The 19,786-nt window shown below is 38.2% G+C and overlaps 2 protein-coding genes across 4 annotated transcripts in view; both read left to right on the top strand.

Annotated features, from left to right (window-relative positions):
- Nucleotides 1–107: 107 nt before the first annotated feature.
- zbtb43 (zinc finger and BTB domain containing 43) lies at nt 108–7,965 on the top strand. 2 transcript variants are annotated; one of them, XM_007258073.4, is made up of 3 exons: nt 108–399; nt 1,371–1,505; nt 1,600–7,965. In XM_007258073.4, exon 3 carries the CDS (start codon nt 1,628–1,630, stop codon nt 2,975–2,977), a length of 1,350 nt encoding a protein of 449 aa, XP_007258135.3. In that variant the 5' UTR covers nt 108–399; nt 1,371–1,505; nt 1,600–1,627; the 3' UTR covers nt 2,978–7,965. The 2 variants fall into 2 exon arrangements, with proteins under 2 accessions (XP_007258135.3, XP_022523551.2); XM_022667830.2 differs by having other exon boundaries at nt 108–361.
- Nucleotides 7,966–12,104: 4,139 nt separating this feature from the next.
- LOC103027981 (ras-specific guanine nucleotide-releasing factor RalGPS1) overlaps nt 12,105–19,786 on the top strand; it is a 221,704-nt gene continuing 214,022 nt past the window's right edge. For both annotated transcript variants that reach the window (XM_007258076.4, XM_007258078.4), the window contains exon 1: nt 12,105–12,534. The gene's annotated coding sequence lies outside the window, so the exon portion shown is untranslated. The remainder of the gene's footprint in view (nt 12,535–19,786) is intronic.

A 19,786-nucleotide genomic window follows, 5' to 3' on the forward strand; every position in this document is an offset into this window, starting at 1 on the left:
ATTGACATGTGTGCCAGCTAAGATGTATCTATGTATCTGTATTATATGATTATTAGCAACATCTTTTTTAAAAAATTATATTGAGATACAATTAGTATTGACGCAAACTGAGGTCAGTCTGTTGGTTTGGCCCTCAAAAAATGTTCCAGTGTATCATGATGATGTGGCCACTTGATGTGGACAATGAATTGGCCAATGCTGGTGTAATGATAGAGTATCTGGCAACCTGGGGAAGGGGGCGTGTTTGTTTACATTTCTTGTGCGCCATGCCCGTCGACGTGATGACGTGCAAGGTGCGAAATCCGGTGGAAGTCGGAAGGGAAGCGGTGGAGGATTCTCAGCAGATCTGAGATATAAAATGGTGAGAGCGGTGAGGAGGAGCTGCTGCAGCGCTGAGGGGTGAGCGGAGCTACAGCCGGGGGTTATACCGGCCCTGTGAATCCCTGCAGACCGCCCGAGGGCCGCCGCGGTACCGAGAGCCCACGCTGTACCGCCCCGCGGGTTCACCGGGCAGCTAGCTGCTAGCTATAGCATCTGTGTGTGAAGAGCAGGAGATAACGGAGAGCACAGACTGCAGGGCTTACAGTGTTCTCTCAACTAACCTATCTATAACTACAGTTTACACACCAGTGTTTAACTTATACCAACAGCACATTCCGCCTTTTATAAACTAGATTTATATTATAAAATAGAAGTGTCTGACACTCGGTCTCCCCTAAAGACAATTACTCACTGTTCTGCTAACACTGGGTCACTAATTACTAGCTAATTATACTATATTATACTATATACATTATTTGATATATTATATTGAATGTAAGTGTGTGTATTAGTGTGTAAACTGTTACTAATCCCTTCTGGGAATAATAATACAGTGTTATTTCTTTATTATTTCTTTGGCAGAAATAATCATTGACTAATCGACTAATTGAAAAAATAATCATCAGATTAATTGACTACCAAAATAATCATTAGTTGCAGTCTTACTTTAAAATGCTTTAAATAGCATTGTTACACTATACTGTTATTATTATGCCAATGGCATTTAATTGTTTTAAAATTACATTTATATCCTTTGTCACAATAATTTCTGCATGTATATATATATATATATACATATATATATACATATATATATATATATGTATATATATATATGTATATATATACATATATATATATATATATATATATAGTCCACAAAAAAAACTTATCATGACAGGCCTACTCATTTCCCATCATATCCCACAATAGAGCACAAAAAGAAGCAGGTTTTAGCCACAGCTGCCCTTGTTAAGTGATCAGCAACAGCTGCATTCTGTTTTGATGAGTATTAATCTAAAACTGTTTATTTCTTCTGTTTCTTGCAGTATCTCTGAATCCTTCTAAAACATGGAGAAAATGGAGGCAAACTCTTTGCATGCTGAGTTCAGTGGCTTCAATTTCATAATTTCTATAGTTGAATCATTATAGCTAATGGAGGCGCAGTTTTGCATGTTTTGAAGGTATGAAAGATTTTTCTGCTTCTGTTCATTTGCATTTCTTCATTTGCATTTCTTTTTGTATAAACCTGAAGCTTTTCTTTCATTTTTCTTGCAGAACCTCTTGAACCTGAATCTGGTAGAACATGGAGAACGAGGCCAACTCCTTCCATGTTGAGTTCCCAGACTTCTCCTGCTCCCTTCTTAAGAAGCTCAACCAGCAGCGTCAGAGGGGGCAGTTGTGTGACCTCATTGTGTCTTTAGGTGGACACCAGTTCCGGGCCCACCGGGCTGTGCTGGCAGCCAGTTCCCCTTATTTCTGTGACCAAGTGCTACTAAAGAACAGTGCCAGAGTGGTTCTGCCTGATGTCATGCATCCATGTGTGTTTGAGAGGCTTCTCCTTTCCTGTTACACAGGTGCTCTCTCTGTGCCGTCCGGTGAGGTGGTGGCCTTCCTGACTGCTGCTAGCTTTCTGCAAATGTGGCACGTGGTGGACAAGTGCACTGAATTGCTGGAAGTGGGGAATAAAGGAGGGGGTGGGAGTTTTGAACCGGGCTCATCACCTAGAGATGATAGCTATTGCTTAGATAACGACGAGGATGGAGATTTCGAGGGAGGAGGTGAAACAGATGCCCACAAAGAAGAACTGGGAATAGAAGATCTTCTGGAGGATGGGGTCTCTATCCCTGCAGCAGGTACAGGCACCTCTCAGAGCACAAGTTGTTCTCCTCACGAAAGATCGAGCAGTGAAAGTGGGGAGCCAGACACTGCTGATGTTCAAAGGTCTAGGTCTGCTTATGTCCCGCCCAGCATCATGGGTCACAGAAAGAGGGTGCATGTAAAGTCTGAGAGGCAAAGTCGGGAAGATTGCAGCGGCCTTTTCGGCACTGACTCGCATCCTCCCTCTGACACAGATCAGACCAGCCACCCAGCAGAGGCCATGGACGACAGTTTAGAGGAGAAGCTGGCATCCCGCTTCGAGGACAACATGGACGGAGACTGCCACTATGAAGACCCTCTGGATTTCTACGGCACCTCCATCGCAGGATTCTCACAGGACGGTGACGAAGGCTCTCCCGCTCTGTCGAAAGATGAGCTGCAGCCGGACGCAAGCACAGGTACAGTTAAAGGCGAGGAAGATAGCTCCCAGGGCGGCGAAGACACGAAAGAGCAGACCACCCACTCAGGGTTCGCATCTGTGGTGTACAAGCTCTACCCATGTCAGTGTGGCAAGAGCTTCACCCACAAGAGCCAGAGAGATCGGCACATGAGCATGCACTTAGGCCTGCGCCCTTTCGGCTGCGCTGTCTGCGGCAAGAGCTTCAAGATGAAGCACCATCTGGTGGGCCACATGAAGATCCACACAGGCATCAAGCCGTACGAGTGCAACCTCTGTTCCAAACGTTTCATGTGGAGGGACAGCTTCAACCGCCACACCTCTACTTGTGCCAAGTCCCACCAGAGCCGTCGGAGCAGAGCGGAGCATTCCTCTTAGTTAGTCTGTTGCTGCAGAATACTATGGGAAGACGCCTGGAGAGTGTTTAGCGCTACCAAGAAAGTGTGGTAATCTGTCATTTTCTTCAAAGCAGGGGTGTTTACTAGGGATGCACAATGCTATTGGGTTTATATCAGTAACGACAGGTAATTGCTTAAAATCGCCATGGTGCTGTGATTAAGTACAGTCTGACAGTATATAGACAACAGTAAACTGTAAATTCCTTGTCATTGGAGCAGGGATGGAAATTTAGTTTATGTACAGTATGTGCAACAGTATTGTCATCCCTTAAAAAAAACACTGACCAACTTTTCATATCAGAAAGTGTAGTTAATTCTATTTAATTGGAAGGGATAGAAAAACAGTGGAGTTATTACAAACGTTTCCTGTTTTGTGCATCCCTAGCAGTCACTCCTGATTCTGGAGGTCAGTTAAACACTCAAACCTACTTTAACTGACCTGTTCATTGCCAGGTTTAGTGCATAGCGCTATGTCTTTGGCCATTCAGGACAGAGAGTCAGTAAACCTCTTTTAGAAGACAGCAAAAGCCCCCCTAGATCTGTGTCTGAAACTGTGCCCTGTTCACTATATAGTGCACTTTTTTTGGGATTCAGCCATTTTGTAGTAGTGTAATATCCATAATCCGTATTTGTTATTTAGTTTGAAGATTAGATTTCAGCTTATGTAAGGAAGACTGATGTTCAGGTGAGCTCACACGCGTAGCGTTTGATTCTGGTCCCTGTAATAATGCTCTATATACAGATCTGGAAAAAATACAGAGATCACTCCAGTTTCTCTGATTTTGCTACTTATAGGTAGATTTTTGAGAAAGTGAACATGCTTGTTTTATTCTATAAACTACGGACAAAATTTCTCCCAAATTTCAAATACAAATATTGTCATTTTTAACATTTATTTTCAGAAAATACAAAATGTCCGAAATAACAAAAAAAATATTCAGAGCTCAAATAATGAAAAGAAAATAAGTTCATATTCATACATTTTCAGAGTTCAGAAATCAATATTTAGTGGAATAACTCTGGTTTTTTAATCACAGTTTTCATGCATCTTGGCATGTTCTCCTCCACCAGTCTTACACACTGCTTTTGGATAACTTTATGACACTCCAGGTGCAAAGATTTAAGCAGTTCAGCTTGGTTTGATGGATTGTGGTCCAGAGGTTTTTAATTTGATAAAATCAAAGAAACTCATCATTTTTAAGTCTTGTTTTTACTCTTATTTTTTCCAGAGCTGTAGTTTGGGCTTGGTGATAAAAGTGTGATTGTAGTGCAACGTAAGACTATAGTGACGACAGTTTAATATATATGGCAATAGGAAAGAGAAAAGGACAGAAGTAGTGCAGACAGGGTGAATGGGGCACACAGTAGTTTTGGACACAGTCTAGGTTTTCACTCAGTGCTGCTGAATGATGGAGAAGCTGAAGGGGTCTGAAGCACATAGATGTTCAGGTATTCCCAAGACCATGTATTTCTCTCAGATGAAAATGTATCATAGCAACCATGTCAATATTTCAAAATAGATTTTTTTTTTTTAAATTAATTTTAAATGTGTTTTCAGACGTAGCCTTTAAAAGCATTTTCAGGACCCTTAAATAAGGTCACAGAAGTTTGACTGAGCAATGATTAGATAATTTTGGCCTTATTAAGGCTGGAACTGCCATCACTGGCTTAAAGACCCTTGCAGTTTTCTGTAGTCTGTTTGGGAGGTGCCATAGTGTGCTTTATACAGCACGGGGAGATATAAAATAGATAAATGTTTGATTCATTTTATACACTGAAATATCTACTATACGCTTGTCAGGGTCATTTGGAATTTGTATTGAGGAAAGAAAAGAAAAAAGAAATTCTACTGGCTATTGATAATTCTGTATGCAGCAGTAAGGTTTTACCACCATGTTGGTTTTGTAAATTGTGCCATTGTAATAAATTGTAACATATATTTTAGGAAATGTTTCTGGATGTAAGAAAGCACTATAGGAATAGTTTCTACATCCTCACTCTTACTGAAAAAGCAAACCTCAGAAAAGGTGTTGGTTAAGAATTAACACCAGAACAGGGAAAGGCATTTTGTAAAGGGCTGTAATGTAACTAGAGTAGGAGCTGAATATTTGCATGTACTGTTATTTAATGGGCCTGTTGTAAAGTGAGCTTCAGCATCGTTGAATTAATGGCTTGAGTGAGTCTAGTTGTGTGTTCGTAAGAAGCACCGATGCTTGTGATACAAATGATATCGCACTGTCAATGGACTTTTTTTCCCTTTTAGCTTTTTAAAAATTATACCTGAACAGACATCATGCTGCTGCTGATGCTTAGTAGACTCAGTAGTATAAACAGCACTGTGATTACTGTTATCAGTAATCAGAACTGTGCACTTGTGCATTCGTTGGTCAGAAGAAAACATCCCATTATTAGTTGAACTTTTTTATTAACTATTAGTCTTTTGGGAAAATAACCAGTTGGGTAACCTTAAAGGACAAGTTCAGCTAAAAAAATCAAAAGAACATGATGTCTGACATATCCCAATCAGTCATGTCTAATATATATATATATATATATATATATATATTACAGTAGTAGATGCTAAGCTAAGAAACACTGGATTTATGCTGCATTCAATTTACCTCAAAATTCAGTTAGCTAAAGACTTTGGAGTTTGACAATCTTTTACTAATGTTTTAGGGCAAATCCAACCAATATAGCCAACCAATATATGTCCCAGATTATCACTGTTAGCATTGCTTTAGGTTAGCATAGTTAGCGATACTGCTTTTTGTGCACCAAAATACCTCTGAAACATGTCCACAGACAGAAGTTAAGCTAATAAACTGTACTGTAATAACAGTACTGCTTTTATTAATGGTGATATGTAGGCCAGCCATTTTGAGTTCATAGCTGAGTACTAAATCTCACTTGTGAGTGAGTTCCAGTTGAAATTTCCTACATGACACTTTAAGTTTAATTAAACACCGCATTGCATATATTCATTAATAAAATAAAATCTTAATTCATTTATAAACCTTTTAATGATTTATGTGGGAACTGTTGTTTAGATAGACTCAAGTACCATATTTTTGGGACTATAAGGTGCACTGTATTGTAAGGCACATTTTAAGCGCACTAGTAAAAAACAAGGGTGTCACCATGTTACCTAATTCAGCAGTTCTCGCTGTAGGGGGGCGCGCCTAGGTAAACAAAAACTGTAATTCTTATTTAAAAAAAAAACATTTTCTTTCAAAGCCAAATGAGCGCTGGATGTTAATCTACACATTTTCGCTCCTGAAAACTGTTTATTTGGTCAGTAAAGTGCTTTCGTTTATGTACAATGATCTTAGATTTCCAATATTTGAGTGCGGTTAGCAGCAGTGCTAATCGTGGTTAGCGCTTAGCGCTAGTAAATGCTACCCGACAGCACTACACTGAGGAACCCTGAGTGTTCCTGTAAGCCAGGGGCGCGGTCGGCTAGCGGTTTGTCCCATGTAGCTTGTTTTAACATGGTAAACATGCAAACTAGTCTGATATACTCACTTCTAGCACTGCGTTTAGCGGCTAGTGCTAATATTGCTAAGTGCTGGAGAAAAACTTTACTGAAACTCCTGTATACCGCTGTACTTCAGCAAAGTGGCTGTACTGCTCTTTACAACCTGACTGATGGTGTTTATACGTAAGGCACACTGTAGATTTTTGGGAAAATGAAAGGATTTTAAAGTGTGCCGTAAAAATTCCAGAGTAGGTCCAAAAAAATGGAAGTCCAGTGTTTGTTAGCAAAGTTAGCATAGCACCTCTAATCTTGACAGTTTATAAACATCCAGGTTTACTAATTCATCATGTTCATTTGATATTTTCTAGAACAATTCCTTTAACCCCACCTTTACTCCAGGGATGATGTTCTTTCAACTGCCGAATGTTGGAAAATTATAATAATAATAATTATAAGTTAATAATAACTAACATAAAACCTTGATTTACCAACAGAACCTCAGATTTGTATTTATAGTTTTCACACGGATAAAATGTGAAGGCATGAACTGTATATTGGTAGTTATTGCAGTCCTAGTTAGAATTACGGTAAACTGTAGGCCAGCATTGTAGTATGGAATATTTTGGAATATCTTGCCACAAAATACTGAACATTTTCACCTCATCATCACACATTTTGATGTAAATACTATTCTCATGGGATCTTCATGAATGTGTGCTCATGTGGTTTTACAGTACAGGCCTCAAGGACAGCAAGCATAAGACAATCATGTAGGGGTGAAACAGATTAAATGACCCGGAGTAAACGGGGTCTAAATACGTGTGGCTAAAATCTTATTAGGATACAATCCAGATACTGGTCACATGAAGTGACCGGGTGTAAATGGGGTCAGCGGTCAAGTATTCTCTGCATCTTTCTTATCTAAAATGATAAACCCTCTCTTGAGCTGTAGAAATCTAATTTCTGAAAATCTTTTGAATAAATGGTTATTGTCAACTTTCTTTTTTCACAAATGAGTATTACTACATATCACTTTAAAAAATGTGGCTATCAAGTCAGTGGGACACGATGTCTTGTTGATCAGTGAATCTGGGCCTGATGGAATCTTTGCTGTCCACATATTAACCAGGTTGTCTTAAGAGACTGCTCGGGAATCCTCACATTTACTGTCTCCCAGTTGATTACTACCTCAGGAGCATTATCATGTGGTAGACCTGTTGATCAGAGCTGGCTTTCCCAGAAGCATGTTAGCACACTGAACACACACACACACACACACACACTCTCTCTCTCTTTAGCAGGTAAGACGAACTTATGACTAAGGTGCTTCTGGGAAACTGGGCCCAGAACAGTCACTCAGAGATTTTCTTTCAGGAGTATCCCTTGCCTTTTGTTTTTTTTTTAACATTGTTGTGTCGTTTTCTTCTTATAGAAGAACTTTGTGAGAGGTTTGTACAAAGACGTGTTGAGCAATAAACGTTTTATTACTACTGACGACTCTCTGTGTGTCTCTGTGTGTGTGTTGTCAATGTTGTTTGATTTCAGAGAAAAAAGCTTGTTAAAACAGCCAGCAGATGGCAGTCTTTGATTAAATCTAGTCTTAGTATTATTATTCAAAGCATAGTCACCTCAACTATAATTGTGTGGTATGGAAATTTGGAGACTCATTCATGCAAAAAACTAGAAAGTGTAATAGATAAATCATCGAAAATCACAAGGCACACCCTCTCACCCTGCATTTCATCTGCAGTTCACACTGATGCCTTCAGAAGAGGCTATAAGTTACTGCCAACTAAATCAGTCAGATTAAAAAATAATAATTCTCTCAACTGCTTTACCTTTACTAAACCATGTTACTAACTATGTTTTTTGTATGTATTTCCATTGCCTGTGTTTTTGCTGTTCTGATTAAGATGTGAGCATGTTATGTTATGCTGTCCTGTAAGTAAATTCCACCAACTTGTTGTGTGGTCATTAATAAATAATGAATTGGTTTATTAATTGATTGACTAATTGATTAGTATTACTCAATTTACTTCCCTAATGTTTAACAATTTTACTCAATCTTTGACAGATTATTTCTATTTTAATAATTTCCACCCCAATTCCAAACAAAGTTGGCACGCTGTGGAAATTGTAAAGTTAAAAAGAAAACACATTTTCAGTTTTATTTTCAAATTTTATTGACCCACATTTTATTCACAGTAGAGCATGAAACACTTACCACATGTTGAAAGTAAGACATTTTAGCATTCTATAAAAAAAACATTACCTCATTTAGATCTTGCATCTACAATATTTAAAACTGGAAAAACTAAAGACTGAAAAGGTATGTCAAACTAATAATAAATAACTGCAATTTGCAACTACCTCACATTTTCAAGTATAAAAATAGCATTTTATAGAGACTAAGTCTTTCAGAAGCAAAGATGAGCAGAGATCTGTGAGAAATTGCATCTAAAATATTGCTCAAAGTAAAATTGTAAAATCTTTGGATATCAAACCATCTACAGTCCATGTCATCAACAGATCAACATGTCAGATTCAGAGAACCTGAAGAAATCACTGTGTGCAAGAGACAAGGACGATGGTCAATATTGGATGCTAATGCTGGTGATCTACGGGCCCTCAGGTGGCACTGCAATTAAAACAGGATTCTGTACTGGAAATCACTCCATGGGCTCAGGAACACTTCCAGACATCACTGTCTGTAAACACAGTTCACTGTACAATCCACCAATGCAAGTAAAATATGTAACATTCAAAGAGGAAACCATATATTAATACCAACTTGAAAAACAACTGTTCTCTCTGGGCCAAAGCTCATTTAAAGCAGAAGCAAAAACTGCTCTGTGATCGGATGAACCCAAATTTAAATTTTTGGAATTGGGGTTACATTTTGGTCCAAAATCTCCTGGTATTTCATTGAATACTTTCTTCCTTTTACCAGTGAAAGCATGCCCATACCACTGGCTGCACCACAAATCCGAAGTATGATTGATCCACCCTCATGTTTAACAGTTGTAGAGGTGTTCTTTTGAAGAATTCTTCATGCTTTTTCTCTAAACACAGCTTTATTCAGTGCCAGGTTGCTGCTTAGAGTAGTTCATGAACTTTCATGAATTTAAAGCTTGTAAATATGATGACTTCTTTTTTTGCTTGTTTTTTTTTTCACTTTTTTTTGGTTTGTTTTACGTATCAGAACTATATTGTTTTTCAAGGGTGGATTAGACTAAACTATTAAAATAGATTACAGTGTTTATGTTTTGCTAAATTACTCATTAACCAATTGAATGTGTAATTCTGCCTTTTTTATTGACATTTTTTATTGACTATCTTGAACAGTCGAGGCTTATCTCATAATTATGGGTTTGGGTGTTGTTTGTATGCACACACCTCATGAATACAACATTCCTGACAGGAACTGAAGACAGCATAAGTAATCATAAAGTTTTTTTTTATAGAGGTTTAAAATCTATCTAAAATATTTAAGGATCACCTATCTGGCTTTACCTAAGGATGACCATGAACCAGCAAATTTACAAACTCAAAATAATACACTAATCCTTAAAACGGCTGTCTCATCTTTAACTTTAAGATCGGTTTAAGATTGGTTCATCGTTTAGTCACTTAACTATTCACAGTAATAGTGGCTATAATTTACATTCCACCTTAAAATACAGAGCAATTACACTCAAAACAAAAGTGCTGGCTCACTGCTGAGAAAAATCCAATAAGCAGCTGACTCTAGCTTCAGAAAAAGACAAACCAGTTCTTGGTAATGAATCTGTTATCTGATTAATAACTTCATATTCTAAGACTGATGACTACTCACTTCTTCAGTACAGTACATTGTGCTGAGTTTCCCTGCTTGAGGTAAGCAGTCCTTTCCGCAGCCTCATTATGTGAAGCAGGCTCTCTGATAGTAGGGGGTGTTTAAGTATTAGTCAGCTGTAACCACTTGTCCTGATATTAAGAAATTAATTTATTAAGTTATTAAGAAAGATAGGAATAAATCTACATGTTTTTCCCTTTACATTGCATAATAACATTTGTTAAGCGTTTAAGAAATTAGGAGGAATTCCAGTGCGTAAAGGAAAAGGACACAAGCCTAAGCTAAACATCTGCACTTCAGTCACTCAGACACCACTGAATCAAGAACCATCATATTCACCATTTCCAGAAGGAGTGTCACTTATCTCCAAGAAAATGTAAGAAGCACTGCTTTTGGTTAAAAATGTTTTTGTTTCAGTTGACAAGATAACTGTATCATAAAACTTAACCTCTTCTATAGAAACAGAGCTGAGGGACAAAACTACTTAACTTTCGACTTTGAATTATCTGGTTAAATGAGAAATCCTCATTTGTTAAAGGCCCCCTGGACCATCATTACATTTTCAATTTGCAATAAATGCAATTTTTTGTGCCCTGCTAATTGCCAAGTTATTGCCACCTTAGAATACCTATTCTTTCTACGACAGAGGAAAAGGAAGAGTAACATTCAAAAGTTTGAACACACTTTCTCATCCAATGTTTTCATTGTTTCATTGTACACAGCATATATAACCAACATCACAAACACATCAAAACAAAAACATAAACAAATATCAAACCTAAACAAACAAAACAAACAAAAAAGTGGGATTCAAATAAAATCTAAAAGCTTCAAAATATCAAAAGATTTATGACATTTATTTATTTTCAGTTTGTCGTAAATTAATCAGTAAGTGTATATAAATAAATTATTAAAACCTAAATAAACAAAAGTTTGGAATAAATGTCATTTTAGCAAATTTAGTTTTGTGTATATACAATTTACCTAAAATTATAAATACATTTTTCCTTCTGGTCAAATGAGGGGTCATCAAAAATATGCATCATACAACTCTGGAAAAAAGTTAAGAGACCACTTCAGTTTCCGAACTAGTTTATCTGATTTTGCTATTTATAGGTATATGCTTGAGTAAAATGACTTGTTGTTTTATTCTATATAATACAGACAACATTTCTCCCAAATTCCAAAAAGAAAAATAATTTAGAGCATTTATTTGCAGAAAATGAGAAATGGCTGAAATAACAAAAAGGTGCAAATAATAAGGACCTCAAATAATGCAAAGAAAACAAATTCATATTTATAAAGTCTTAAGAGTTCAGAAATCAATATTTGGTGGAATAACCCTGGCTTTTAATTACATTAATGTTTTTTGGCATGTTCCTCTCCACCAGTCTTACTTACTGCTTTTGAATAACTTTATGCCACTCCTGGTGCAAAAATTCAAGCAGTTCAGCTTGGTTTGATGGCTTGTGATCAATCATCTTCCTCTTGATTTATATTCCAGAATGTTTTTTTAATTAGGTCAAATCAAAGACACTCATCTTTTTTAAGTGATTTCTTTTTTTTCAGAGCTGTGTATATTGGAGTTTGAGGGGAATTTCTTTACCCAGCCTCCTCTTCAAGCATTCATTCTTTACTACAACAACAAAAGCAGCAGAGCGGCACCTGCGCACCCGCTTTGAATGGCACGGACCCGGCTAGCGCGGCCTGCTATTGGCTGCCGTGGAGCAGGTGGGCGGGGCGTGCGGCGGGCGAAGAGCGCGATTAGTGAACGCCCCTTTCCATCAGCGCGAGCAGCCCTACCTGACACTTCCTGCGCGCGATGTGTTTCCTTTTTTCTCCGCGTGACGTTCGTGTAGCTCGCTGTCATGTTTGTGTACATCTGCAGAACTATATTTAATCAGCGCGCGCGCGGCTCGAGAGCGGGGGCTCGGGGCTCGCGGGGGGACATACGGGGCGCCGAGGAGGACAAGAAGACACGGTGGATGTAGGAGAGCAGAGAACACGCCGCCGCCGCCGCCGCTGGGTTATACAGCTATATACACACTGTTCACTGTACACACAGCACGACACACTCACTGAGCTGTGTGCACTAGCCTATAGGCTAGCTAACACACACACACACACACACACACACACACACGGGTCCACCCTCAGGGACTACTGGTTGAAGACCCTGCAGCAGCAGCGAGGACCCCCCCACACATGTGTGCTGTTCTGATAGGTAGGTAGCGCTGTGTCTCTTTATTTATATTTATATAAGAGCTGAGCTTTAGACTATCAGGCTGTGGGAGGGTGGGCTGGTCTCTCAGTGGGTGTGTGGGTGTGTTGGGGGGGCTTTTAAAGGGTAAAGGTGGGAGCATGGGGTCGGACTGTTACGTCACGTCTGCAGAAACTAGCTAAGCTATTAGCTAGTTTAGTTATGTCAGTTGTGTCCATTCACTCCATTGAGCTTATATATAACGTTACTAGCCTACAGGCTCACACTGACTGTACCTGCTGTAGCTATGCTAGCTAGCTACACTTCTAAAATATAATACTTTTAGTACTTTTAATACTTAAATATATTGATTATTAGCTAACCAACTAACTGCTGTACAGGTATGGCTGCATTTAACTAGCATAGGAATCCTATGCTGGCCCTGGCGTGGTCAGGCAGGCAGGTGTTCAATACGTTCTGATAAGCTAACTGAACTAGCTAAGCTAGCTAACTAACTACAACTCTGGGGGAAAAAAAATAAGAGACCACTTAAAAATGAGTTTCTTTAATTTTACCAGTTTAAAAACCTCTGGAATAAAAATCAAGAGAAAGAATTAAGATCACAAGCCATCAAACCAAACTAAACTGCTTGAATTTGTGCACCCGGAGTAAAGGCATAAAGTTATCCAAAAGCAGTGTGTAAGACTGGTGGAGGAGAGCATGCCAAGATGCATGAAAACTGTGATTAAAACCAGGGTTATTCCACCAAATATTGATTTTGGAACTCTTAAAACTGTATGAATATGAACTTGTTTTCTTTGCATTATACCAGGTCTGAAAGATCTGCATATTTTTTTGTGGTTATTTCAGCCATTTCTCATTTTCTGCAAATAAATGCTCTAAATGACTATTTTTATTTGGAATTTGGATGAAATGTTGTCAGTTGTTTATAGCATAAAACAATAATGCTCATTTTACTTAAACATATATCTTTAAATAGCAACATGAGAGAAACTGATTCAGAACTGGAGGGGTCTCTCATTTTTTCCAGAGTTTAAGTTTATGGACATCTGTTGGAAGGTCAGGTCTTCCTTACATAATAATCTTATGATGCTGCAACACCCAACGTAGTTCCCTAGCGCCACAGTCCAGTGCTGAAGTGCTTTATATTCCACTAGCATGTGCTTGGCATTGGGTATGGGGACCTCTTGAACCTTAAACTAGCTCTAGAATGATGTAGTTTAAAGATAAGAGTTCATGTGGTTTAGGTGTGTGCACAATTGACCACCTTTGTACATATTGTAGGTGTACAGTTGAACACTTCTGTGAACCCTAGGTGCATATGGTTAAAAAAAACCCACAATGTTTTGCAATCTCTAGTAAGGTCCAGGACTAAAATGTTGGCCAGTTAGAGCACTTGAGCACTTCAACACATTTGAGCACATTCATTCTAAAGGTATCCTAAATGTTTCTCTCGCCATGTCTCCCAATGGTGCTCTAGCACTCAACACAGCTCTCCAACTCTATAACCCAATGCTGGAGGGGTTTACATCCTCTTTATCCAGTGGTTAGCGTTGGGAATGGTGGGTAACCTCATATCTCACAATAGTCATGGTCCAGAGGGTCCAGTTCTATTAGCAAAGCCCTGTGGATAATACTGGGCAAGCTGTGTGTGCAAAATTAAACACCTGTGTAGCAGCCGAATTCTCAAACTTGAAGGGGTATGTATAGATACACACGATGTGGGGCATTAGACCCCTGTAATCAATGCTTTCCACTGTTCATTGTCAACTCATGTCAGTGTTATGGCTGGTCAAGTGAATACCATTTTATAAGCAACACTTATCTTTAAAAAAATAAAAAACATTCAGAATAAGCTGTGTGTGCACAATTGAACACCTGTGTCAGCAATAGGTGCACGTTAAAGTAGCAGAGTTCCTTTAATCTGAAGGTTTGTTTACAGACATTTGGGCAATTGAATTGAAGTTTAGACACATGAATAGGGTCAGCAGGCTGCACTCTACTACAATATAACCCAGCTGTTTAGGTCTGCTGTTGGACGAGCCACGACTGCAGTCACGTCGCTTTGGGTTTGCGGGAGTGTGGGAACGGAATTTTGGTCCTCTCATGTGGTTTTGTTGTTTAGCGGGGGTGGAGGAGGAGTTGTGCAGTCTGGAACTGGAACTGGAAATTGTTGCGTTGTTTCTGTATTCAATGCTTCAGTTCTTCTTCAGTTGTACCAAATGGGGGGGGGGGGGGTTGGATGCACGCTGTTCGTTGTTCAAAGGGGGGGGTGATCTATATTCTGATTGGCTCAACGAGAGTACATTATAATATACAGCCGATGGATTGGCAAGCGTGAGAAATACCATGTGTGGCGTGTGAACTCGCTGAGGTGCGTGTGTCACACGCTCAAAGCGTGAGACTTGAGAACACTGAAGTAAGTGTATACATGTTCTGAGAAATGTGATTACAGAGCCATAATCTAGCTTTTTTTATTTGGAAAGATTGTAATTGAAATATTAAAGTGGCAGTCTTTAATTTAGAGGGATTTAGAGACGTCTCTGGTGTGATTGTGTAATTGCACAGAGCATGTGGAAGAAAACTTATAATGTAGGTTAATTTATGTAAATAAATTGCTTCATAAAATGTGTTGTTATTTGAGTATATTGCTTTGTTCATTTGTAAAAACGTTGCAAGAAATTGCTTCCAACAGAATATTGCTAGAATATTGATACCATTAATTACAATAGGTTGTACCTCAGGAATTCTCCTGCTTTCAATTTAAAAAAAGAAAATCTTAGGCAATGTTAGGTGAATGTAAACGCACTCAAACCGATAAGCATGACTTAAATTTGGGTTTCTATCATGGTGATCATCTACCCGGCTTTGCTGATGCATTTTACCTTCAGTCTTGTCTTCAGAAACTAAACAGAATGCTCAGTGTGCTGGAAATCCAGGTTTATACTGTATCTTTTAGCGCATTGATTTGGGTCATTGTCCTGCTGCAAGGTGTGCCAAGTAGTTTGGTCCAGTTTAAGCAGTTAAGATGCTTCTGTACACTTTTACCCAGTTTCATCGGCAGTGGAGGCAAGCTCTGAAGATCTGCACTCACACACACTTTCTGTTTTCCCTGCACTTTGCTCTTTAGTGTGTTCATCAGTCTGATAAAAGGTTAATCTTGGGCTCATCTGTTTATAGGCCAGATTTCCTCAACAGCTGGACAGGATATTTTTGTACTTTCTAGAAGAATGTAGCTTGGCCTTTAGGTTCCTGAGGTCTACCTGTGCCTGAAGCTGTTTTCATCTCAGACTTTGCTATTGAATTCTTTATAATAGTCTTTTATAGCTGACTTCTGTTATAGCAATCTTCCTAGTGATGGAAGTTATTCCTCTGATGCATTTGGAATCTTCTGCTGATATTAACACAGCTTTCACCCTCATGTTGATTGACAACAGCAGCTTATTATGTAAATGTCACTTCTAGGAATAAAAGCTACACCATACAGACTTTTTTTTTAAATAGGCAATATGGTAAAATTGTTACATCACGATATTTAAAACATTTTAACACTACACAATATTTATCTAAACACACACTTAAAAACTACAGTTTGTAAAAAAATTCACAGTTGGCTTAGTATTCTTTAAGCGTTGAGGATGTCCTCAATTTGCTTAAAAAAGTATATTGTCTTTATGATATTAACATTATCACAATTAGATCAAATATTGTCATATTGCCATCCCCTAACAAATCCAAAAGACATGGCAACAGCATTTATGCAGAAAAGTACATCTAATTAGGAGCAACACATGCTGCTTTCAAAATCAAATCTCTTCTAGGAATGGTCACGATTTTGTCACCAAAATGCAAAATCGAACAAATATTGCCCACAGCCAAAAGCGTTATCCAATTACAAGCTTAATACAACCTGTGGTAAAATATACACAACAATGTCACGGCTATCTCTGTGATGTTTTTTTCACTTTTGATGCCAAAATTTTAATTTTAAGGCACCTGTTACTATTTTTATTCAGAATATACTGTGCCAGAAATAATTGTGGTAAACACTATTATTGTGATTTTTAGGACCATTTAATGCAACTGATGTAATTGTAATATAATAACATGATAATGTGATTATGCACTTTTAAACAGCATTAAACTTTTAATTATTATATCAAATTATTATACTATTAGTCCACACTTGTGTATGTACTGTCTTTATCTATGAATTAGTCATTGCATGAGTAACTGAACATGGTTCATTCGTATATAAACAAACATGCAAGGATACATAATGGAAGCTAAAATGTTTAGAGGTCATGTCTAGGGCTGCACAATTTTGGCAAAAACATATATTTTTAATATTGCAATGTTAAAGAAATACAAGAATTTAAGCGCTCCACTATGATTGGGAGATCACCGGTTCGAATCCTGTTTATGTAGTTTGCCATCGGCTACCGGATCCTCAGCATTTTGAAAAGAAGGGGTGGCTGAATTCACATTTATCGGAGGAGGCATGTGCCAGTCTTCACCCTTCTGGTGTTGGGGCATCACTAGTGATAGGGGGATCCTAATGAGTAATTGATCTTGTAAATTGGGGAAACAATTGTAAATAAAATTATTCTTTAAAAATACAAGAATGATCACAGATTTTAACAGAAGTCTTTGATCCAATGCACTAATCCACTCCAAATATTTAAGATTTAAGTAAACCTGTTAATTTGTCACCTTAATTTTGATTTATTCAGTCTCTGGTAGATATAATGTAAAAGTGTGACAGATATATGATTCTATGATAGGAGTTTATATAATTTCTATCTATTACTTTTAAGCAATCAAGTGGGAAAAAAAAACTCCACCACAGTGCCAGCTGCAGTTGAGGAGTGTACATGCCAGGTTAAATAAAACTGCAGAAACTATGCAACCTTGTTTGCTCTCAACCGTGCAATCAGCTTTGGTCAATGCTTGTTGCTTTGTTTCAGTTTTGCATTGTCTTGTTGAAAAATGCAGTATTTAATTCTGAGAAAAGATGTCACCTTGAAGGCAGTTTTGTCATAATGTGTCATAACATTAAGAACATCCTAACATGTAGAGAGAGAGATGATATCTGGTTGTTCATTTTCTTTGCAGTTCCTGTCACATGTCCCCGTGAACAGTATGTTGAGGCCTTAAGGTTTTAAGTGTTCAGGACTAGCTTTACTGAAAGCATCCAAGCATAAAGATGATACTTTAATGGTCGAGCGAGCATCACACTGAAGACTCTGTCTACCGATTAAGATAATCTTGAGTGCATGACCAGGTTTTGTCTCATGTGACTGCACCATTTGATTCTGTTTGTTTTCTAGTTCCAGTTTCATTTTTGCAAAGTTCGGGTGCTTCATTTTGTGGCTTGATCTTAAGAAAGGCTTCTTCTATGGAACTGTTCCAAAAAGCTTGAGGTCTTTGATCTGAGGGTTTCTCCTTGCATCTCTCTCTGTCCTCCTGTCTGTATGTGGGGGCTGAGTGCTCATGTGTCTTCAATCTGGCAGTTTTTCAAATGAAATGGCTGGACTGTAAGAAAGGTTGCTCTTAAAGAAAGAATTTAAGTTGACATAGTTTTGGTTTTGCCTGGTTTTACCTTAGAGAATAAATGGACTTTATGTAACTTTATATCTATACCCAAGAGAATCAAAAATCCCCAGGGGATCAGAAGGTTTCTGTATGATAATTCAAATACCAAATATACTTTCTAGGTCAAAATGGCTCTAAAAATGCAATACATCATCAGAGGTGTGTAATTTCAGTAGTGTGAGTCTGGATGCCAGTGATCTAGCCGAAACTTTGAGCAACACAGAAGGAATTCCAGACTTCTAGGGAAGTTTTTCAGAGGTGCTTGTCCCTAGTGGCAGCAGGCCAGAGCATTCTTCAGCTCCGGAAGTGTCATACCTGCTGCTTCAACCTCATACCTGTGCAGCAGCTTTTGAGCGAGACACTCTGGCTTAAAACAAAAGCAGAACTGCAGTAATTAAAAGTATTTGTTAGTTCATTGGTTTGATTTGTACACTTATATACATCTTATATTTTATGGGACAGGAACTAGTGTTCTATTCCATGACTTTTGCCCTGCATTGTTTAATGGATGTCAGAGTTATTCTAGAGTTGCTTGTGTGTTCTAGCCAGATTCTGCTGGTCACAATCAATACTGTATTCCTAGTACACATCTCACACTGTAAATTGAGGAATGTTAAAGGAGAACTGAAATTTGAAATTTGGTGTAGTAAAACATGATAAAGAGTACTAACCTTTGTTGAATAGCCCACCTCCGCTCTCCCACAGCTTTCTGAGATCCAGCAGTTTTATTGTTTTTGCTTCAGGGCATTCACTTGCCTCCCTCTGCAGATAAATCGCTTTTTACACTGTTATCCAGGCTTGAAAAAGCTTCACACCTCATTGGTAGAATCCGCAGAGCCCTGACATTTTAAACGAGGCATTAAGGACTTTAAAAGTGCACAAGAAGTTTATTAAAAAACACTGTTTACAACCCGTAGCATAGCCTAATCTCCGGGTGACCGGAGGGCCTGGAAAACGCGATTTATCTGCAAGGGCAAGTGGATGCCCCGAAATGCCCATATTAAATAGTGCTGGGCAAATTTCGCAAAATTGCTGGATCTCGGAAAGCTGCAGGAGAGCTGATTTGGCTTTTCAACAAAGATAACTACTCTTTAATATGTTGTATGTATACATCAAAGGTCAATTTTACACCAGAGTTCTCCTTTAAAATGTTCTGAAAACTACAGACATAGAGTGACCGATCCATCTGACACCCACTATCAGGCCTCACTAAAACTGAAAATTTTAATCACCTTGCTATGAGCATGCTGGCCAGTGTTTAAGATCACTCACAAGATAACATCTCACAAATTATACAGGTGTGGCCATTCCTAGGATTCCTTCCCATTCATAAGTCTCTTCATTTAACACTTCCTTATCATTTTACAAACTGCTGACCCAGGACTTTTGGCTTGTCAGTAGAGTTTGGAGGTTAATTAAATTAATTTAAATAATCAAATTACTGTTTTATGTGATTTTTTTAAATTGGGATAATCAAGATTGTATATCTTTACATAAAAAAGGTGTCAGAGTGAATCTCAGTAGATAGAGATTTGCTTTTTTATGCGTCTGTACCCATTTTATGCTTTTTGTAGCTTGTCTCTTTACAAATAAATAAACTGTGGGTGGGTATGTAAGAACTAATATTCGAAATGATAATTGATAATTGTTCATATATTTA

This window comes from Astyanax mexicanus, chromosome 1 (assembly GCF_023375975.1).
Source record: "Astyanax mexicanus isolate ESR-SI-001 chromosome 1, AstMex3_surface, whole genome shotgun sequence".
Lineage (NCBI taxonomy): Eukaryota > Metazoa > Chordata > Actinopteri > Characiformes > Acestrorhamphidae > Astyanax > Astyanax mexicanus.

Coding starts and splice junctions, on each gene's coding strand:
- zbtb43 (XM_007258073.4), top strand. CDS start 1,628: ATGGAGAACGAGGCCAACTCCTTCCATGTTGAGTTCCCAGACTTCTCC.